Here is a 6,667-nt window from a genome sequence, read left to right as displayed (position 1 = left end):
ATGGCAGAAAGGTTAAATATGTGATGTTTTATGTGTGTGTTACAGAGATTAATTTCACAAAAAATAAGTACAAATGATCTCATTTATTGAATTACTTTATTTACTCTATGTAGTTCATTTAACAAAAAGTTTTATGTGTGTCAGAAAGAAATAAGATTATATTTTATATTAGTGTTTTAATTAAAAAAATAAACTAAAGGAATAGTTCACCCAAAAAACAAAAATTTTCTGAACATTTACACACCCTCAGGCCATCTATTCTATGAATTTAATTCTTAATCGGAACAGATTAGGAGAAATGTAGCATTATGTCACTTGCGCACACCAATGGATCCTCTGCGGTGAATGGGAGCCGTCAGAATGAGAGTCCAAACAACTCATAAAAACATTACAATAATCCAAAAGTAATCCACATGACTTCAGTCAATCAATAAATGCCTTTTGATGTGAAAAGCTTAAGGCGTTTTGACGTTAAACCTTAGTTTCTGGCCAAAATACTATCTGTTAGATGCAGAAACAAACTCACCTACATCTTGAATGGCCTGAGTAAAATTTCAGGTATTTTTCATTTTTGGGTGAACGTAATCCTTCAATATGTCACAAAGACGCAAACTTAAATTGAAGATGTTTTCTTTACAAATGGATCTGTTCGGAATATTTAGGTGGAGCTCCTTCACACTCTGGTGTTTCAAACATTGGACTACATCTCTAACAAAAACAAGAAGTACGTGTTATTGTCCTGGACCTCCGTTTTCTGTTTAATCTGTTGAATGTGCAGTTGGTATGTTCATGTTGTCATGCTATTTGTCTTTATTTCAACAGGCGTAACAAACAAGGTTCTTCATCAGACGGTAACCATGAAGATGCACCTTCAGGCAATGAAGACGATGATTGTGAGGTGCGTAAATGAGCAATACGGCTTGTTTATTTTAAAAAAAATTTAATGTTTTTTATATATATCTGTGTGAATAATTGGGTATTTTTGATGCAGTTTGATGAGATTGAGCAGGATGAGAATGTCAACTCTCAGAATATAACGATGAAAGATCCAACAGAGGTGAGTTGGGTTTCACCTCATCAAAGATTTTGTTTCTACAACTTAATGTGTATACTGGACATCCATGCTATTCTGCGTTTGTGTCTTTGACTGGGTAAACTGGGGGGAAAAATTAGGAGTAAAGTTAATATGCTTTTGATATTTACTAATATTACTGTTTAGCGATTAATAACCTTGTATAGCAGTTGTCTGTACAAATTCTTTCGTATTCTTTTTTTTAGCCAGTGAAGATTATCCGTCTCCCTCCTGAATCTCTCATTCCTGTAGAATCACTTGAGAAACAGAAATACCCCCTTCTCAGGTAAAGACACTCTGACCCACACAAACAAAGGAAATGGTTGCACGCTGTTCCTTCTGTAATCTTATTGGTACTACAGTCCAACGATATCAATCAAGTCCTCTTGCTCTTCAGGACAATATTGTCTGAACAAGTGAATCAGTTGCTGGAAATGAAGCTCGTACTTATAAAGAACTAAAAATGCTTTACCAAAATGATTGTTAATTGTTATCCTCTAGTCTTAAAGGGGAGCTTCTTGGCAGCTGTAAGGATTTTCGAATGAATAATTTCACCATGGACGAATCAGGATTGATGCGTCTGGGCTCTTCCCACACTCACTTCCTAAAGGAGGTCGCAGAAATCCAGCACAACTTCTTTGTACATGCACCTGTGCCCTTAGACAATGGTGAGGACACAGACTTATCGCGTGACAGTCTATACAAATGGTTTGCCTTTTTTTTTTTAATGTTTCATGACTTAAAACTTTGACATCAGATAATCAAAACTGATTAAAAAGTCACTTTATTGTCATCAAAGAATCCTGAAAAAATGTATTACAGTTTCTCTTTAAAAAATATGAAGCAGCACAGCTGTTTTCAACATAAGAAATGAGTATTTCGCACCAAATCAGCATATTAGAATGATTTCTGAAAGATCATGTGACACTGAAGACTGGAGTAATGGCTGCTGAAAAATCAGCTTTGCTATTACAGGAAAAAATTACATTTTAAATGATCTTACAATAGAAAACACTTATTTTAAGTGGTAATAATATTTAATAATATTAGTTTTTTTCCCCGGTATTTTTAATCAAATAAATGCTGCCTTCAAACACATTTTAAAAAATCGTACCGACCCCAAATTAAACCTGTATCTTACTCCTATTTCAAGACTAATAGATTACCACACTGGTCGCTTTTGTTTTTGTCTGATCGTTGTCATCTGGTGTCCAGAAGTTGTAGCTCAGGTTATTGGTGGTTATGATGATGATGAAGATGATGTTGGCGCAGAGGTTCTTCCTCCACTTGAAGATCATGGGATGGAGGTGGAGTCTGAAGAGAGGGTGGAAAGGCATCAGGTACCAAAACAGTTTGTGTGATTTAATGTTAATATATTTGGCATTCAGGCAAAGGTCTGTTAAATGTAATTTTTTTTTTTTTATTTGGTCTAGGCCCCCAGTGAGGGGAGGATGTTAAGGCCGAGACCTGCAGTACAGCCAATTCCAGAGGAACCCAAGCAGCCCAAGGTATAGAGCGGTGCACTGACATTAAATAGCCACTTTACTTCACACTAAATCAATCAAGTAACCACATTCACATGAAGTACATGTTAAATTATCAATATGTGACCCTGGACCACAAAACCAGTCTTAAGTCGCTGGGGTATATTTGTAGCAATAGCCAAAAATACATTGTATGGGTCACAAAGGTCTGTTAAATGTAATTTTTTTTTTTTTATTTGGTCTAGGCCCCCAGTGAGGGGAGGATGTTAAGGCCGAGACCTGCAGTACAGCCAATTCCAGAGGAACCCAAGCAGCCCAAGGTATAGAGCGGTGCACTGACATTAAATAGCCACTTTACTTCACACTAAATCAATCAAGTAACCACATTCAAATGAAGTACATGTTAAATTATCAATATGTGACCCTGGACCACAAAACCAGTCTTAAGTCGCTGGGGTATATTTGTAGCAATAGCCAAAAATACATTGTATGGGTCAAAATGACTGATTTTTCTTTTATGCCAAAAATCATTATGATATTAAGTAAAGATCATGTTCCATGAAGATATTTTGTAAATGTCCTACTGTAAATATATTAAAACTTAATTTTTGATTAGTAATATGCATTGCTAAGAACTTCATTTGGACAACTTTAAAGGCGATTTTCTCAATATTTAGATTTTTTTGCACCTGCAGATTCCAGATTTTCAAATAGTTGTATCTCGACCAAATATTGTCCGATCCTAACAAACCATACATCAATGGAAAGCTTATTTATTCAGCTCAAAATTTTACACTTATGGCTGGTTTTGTGGTTCAGGGTCACATATGATTTTGGTATGTTATGTTGGCATTCTGTAATACGTGTTGCATTATCATGGCCTTACAAAATACCATGTGCATATTCCAGGAAATTGTGGACCCTTGGAAATGGCATGATTCATATGCTGTGTTTGGGGAGGACAAACCCCTCAAAACAGGTGTGGGCTCAATCTGATGATGATGAATCTTCTTGATGTTTTTCCATTAAAATAACTCAATTATTCTTTCCCATTATGGCTTTTTGCTGTTGGATGTTTATTTTCTTCTTGACTCTCTAGGGAAGTGTTATAAAGTGCCAGCAGGTCTTGAGGAGTCTGGAAAGAGGAAGAGGAAGGGTTCTTCAAAACTTCAGGACTTTGGGAGCTGGTACTCTAAAGCCTGTAAGTTGTTATCAGGCTGTTATTTAAAAAGGAATGGAGGACATAACTGTTTAGATGACTGAGAAATTGTTTTTTCTTTTACAGTTGAGACTACGGATCGCAAGCTTAAGAATGGACCTACTTATCCTGGTAATACTTTAAGACCTTGTGCTATATAAAATACATTTTTCTCTAAGAAGTTGTTGTAATTTATACAAATAATGTTTTTTTTTTTAATTGTAGACCTTAATTACATCTTTGTGAGTAACATGGGTCAGCGTCTGAAAGTACAGAAGCAGATACTCAGGAAAAGGGTAAGTACAATAAATAAATGCTGTTCTTTTGAACCTTCTATTCATTAAACAAATCAGCATATTAGAAGGATCTGAAGGATCAAGTGACACTGATGACTGGATTAATGAGTGAAAAAAAATGTGGCTTTGGCATTTTAGGAATATATTGCACTTTAAAATATATTAAAATGTCGAACATTTATTTTAAATTGTGATCAAATTTCACAATATTACTGTTTTCGCTGTATTTTTTTTTTATATCAAATAAATGCCTCGATGAGCATAAGAGACTTCTTTCAAAAACATTTAAAAAATCATACTGACCCTGAAAAGTAGTGTATTTGTAATATGTCATGTAACCCAAGGTATTTTCTGTTTTAGGGTGTTTTTGTGTCCGATGAGGAGTTAAAGAAAACCTACTTGGAACCAGATAATATCGAGGACCGGGTTGAGGTTGTCCGGCATCCAGACGAAGAGGGTTAGATGCATACACTAACATGCATGCACTCAAAATTATCCAACCCTAGATTTTTCCCCCCTGCACCATTAGGCATTATTTGCATAGAACCATTGTTTAAAATGCACCAAACATAAACATTTTGTGGTACTCTCTTCAATTTTATTCAGGTGAGGACTTTTCAGATGAGGAACATGACAATTTGGTTGATGATCTTGAACCTGCGGAGCACCTTGGTGAACAGGAGCAAATTTTCCATGACTTGCATATGAGTCGGATGAGTTATGAAGACCTGGTCAAGAAGAGTGTGGTATGAACGCTTAAGATTGATTTCCAGGGAAATAATGATTCATGAATTGGACAGTGCTAGTTTATTCTTTCAGATTTTTTCTGTATGTAGGACCTGTTTCTGGTGAACTCTCAGAAGTACGCGCAGGAGACTGCGTTGTCTCGAAGAGTCAGAGAGTGGGAGGATGGAATCAACCCTCATCTTGCTGCTCAGGTAATATGGGATGATTCTTGCAAGGTTGTGTTAACAGATTGTAATGTTTCTAAAAATGTTCAGCATAAAAAAAAAATATAGGGAACTATTGGTTACAGTTTAACCCCATTAAATAAGTGTCTAACATTTTGTGTACAGGAGACCCGTTCAGCTTTTGACATCCATGAGTATGGAGACAGAATTGTCCAATCACTCTCTAGTGTGGGAGTGAAAAAATCATTTGCCTTTGTTGTCAAAGGCAAAGAGAACACAGAAGCCTGCAGATACATGCTGGCTGCGCTACAGCTGGTGGGTAGCTGGCCTGAGACTAAGAGTCTAGTTATGCATTACCATTTAGGTTGTCTACCATTTTGAGCAACTTCTATTTCTTTGACTGAGATTTGTGCTGATACTTGAGTCACTTAAGTTAAAACATAACCTGACAAAAATTATGACCTGACGCTACTTCTGTATTACAGGCTAATGATTACACAGTGGAGATTGACAAGAGTGAGGGGCTTGAAGACAGCGTAGATACTATGGAGCTCACGTTACTGACTACACAGAGGGCTCATGAACGTCTCAAAACCTACAATGCACCCTCCGCTACAGATATTCTCTGACCTTTTGCTTTTGTTTATTGCTTATCATTTTACTTTGGCCCCAAACAGAAGCTATTTATCACTGACAGCGTCAAAGAGATAAAATCCACACAAAGACTTTGTATGCTTTTCTTTTCTAGGTATTTTTTGTCCGGCAATTCCTGTATTCTGATATCCAGCACATCACTTAATTTCGGTGTGGTCTTTAAATATGCTTGGATGGATGTGAGTCCTGAGATGAAGACATACCAGGTGTTTTCACAGGCATTTTAAGAAGCTAATGTGTCACATTTGGCTAAAATTATGATAAAAGTCTGTACAATGGTTAAAAAGGTCTGTTTCTATGCATTCCCTGAGATTTTAACCTCTAAACTGCATGTATGTACCGTTTCTAAGCCATTTTTATAGAATTATAGAACACAAAAATAAAAGAAATAGTGCTGCACTATTTTAAAAGTCATTTTTATGGGTGATGTGCGTAAACAGCAGGTGCAACTAACATTTAGTAGAAGTGAGGTGTACGAGAACTGTTTCTGGATTGTTTTTTTCCTGAGTTATAGTCTGGATAAATAACAGTCTTCGGTTGGTGCTATTATATTTACTGAACAGTTTTAATCTACACAATTTTACACTACACAAGTTTAAATCAGAAATAGAACATTCCCCCTAACAATCTTTTAATTATAATAATAGTTCATTACATTTATACAGTGCTTTTCTAGGCACTCGAAGCGCTTTACATTGGCGGGGTATCTCCTCGTCCACCACCAGTGTGCAGCATCCACCTGGATGATGCGACGGCAGCCATAGTGCGCCAGAACGCCCACCACACACCAGCTTCCTGGTGGAGCGGAGACAGAGTGATGAAGCCAATCAGCAGATATGGGGATTGTTAGGAGGCCATGATGATCAGAGGCCAATGGGCAAATTTGGCCAGGATGCCGAGGTCACACCTCTACTCTTCAAAATACATCCTGGGATTTTTAATGACCACAGAGAGTCAGGACCTCGGTTTAACGTCTCATCCGAAGGATGGAATTATGTGGTATTTAATTATCTTTATATGCTATTATAGCATTAATTCATATTTTGAATTGG

At 36.7% G+C, this 6,667-nt stretch overlaps 1 protein-coding gene across 1 annotated transcript in view; it reads left to right on the top strand.

The window, feature by feature from the left end:
* Positions 1–6,032, top strand: part of LOC107553878 (condensin-2 complex subunit H2-like) — a 6,784-nt gene extending 752 nt beyond the window's left edge. The window contains exons 4-19 of the mRNA XM_016236207.1: positions 663–724; positions 823–898; positions 992–1,057; positions 1,279–1,358; positions 1,574–1,740; positions 2,288–2,412; positions 2,506–2,580; positions 3,466–3,535; positions 3,656–3,757; positions 3,842–3,886; positions 3,980–4,050; positions 4,411–4,507; positions 4,657–4,796; positions 4,887–4,988; positions 5,127–5,276; positions 5,447–6,032. Of these exons, the coding sequence (XP_016091693.1) occupies positions 663–724; positions 823–898; positions 992–1,057; positions 1,279–1,358; positions 1,574–1,740; positions 2,288–2,412; positions 2,506–2,580; positions 3,466–3,535; positions 3,656–3,757; positions 3,842–3,886; positions 3,980–4,050; positions 4,411–4,507; positions 4,657–4,796; positions 4,887–4,988; positions 5,127–5,276; positions 5,447–5,590 (1,572 nt within the window). The 3' untranslated portion in view covers positions 5,591–6,032. The remainder of the gene's footprint in view (positions 1–662; positions 725–822; positions 899–991; positions 1,058–1,278; positions 1,359–1,573; positions 1,741–2,287; positions 2,413–2,505; positions 2,581–3,465; positions 3,536–3,655; positions 3,758–3,841; positions 3,887–3,979; positions 4,051–4,410; positions 4,508–4,656; positions 4,797–4,886; positions 4,989–5,126; positions 5,277–5,446) is intronic.
* The last annotated feature ends 635 nt before the right edge of the window (positions 6,033–6,667 follow it).

This window comes from Sinocyclocheilus grahami, unplaced genomic scaffold, assembly GCF_001515645.1.
Source record: "Sinocyclocheilus grahami isolate Dianchi unplaced genomic scaffold, SAMN03320097.WGS_v1.1 scaffold484.1, whole genome shotgun sequence".
NCBI classification, from domain to species: domain Eukaryota; kingdom Metazoa; phylum Chordata; class Actinopteri; order Cypriniformes; family Cyprinidae; genus Sinocyclocheilus; species Sinocyclocheilus grahami.
This window is presented reverse-complemented; position numbering and strand designations above follow the sequence as displayed.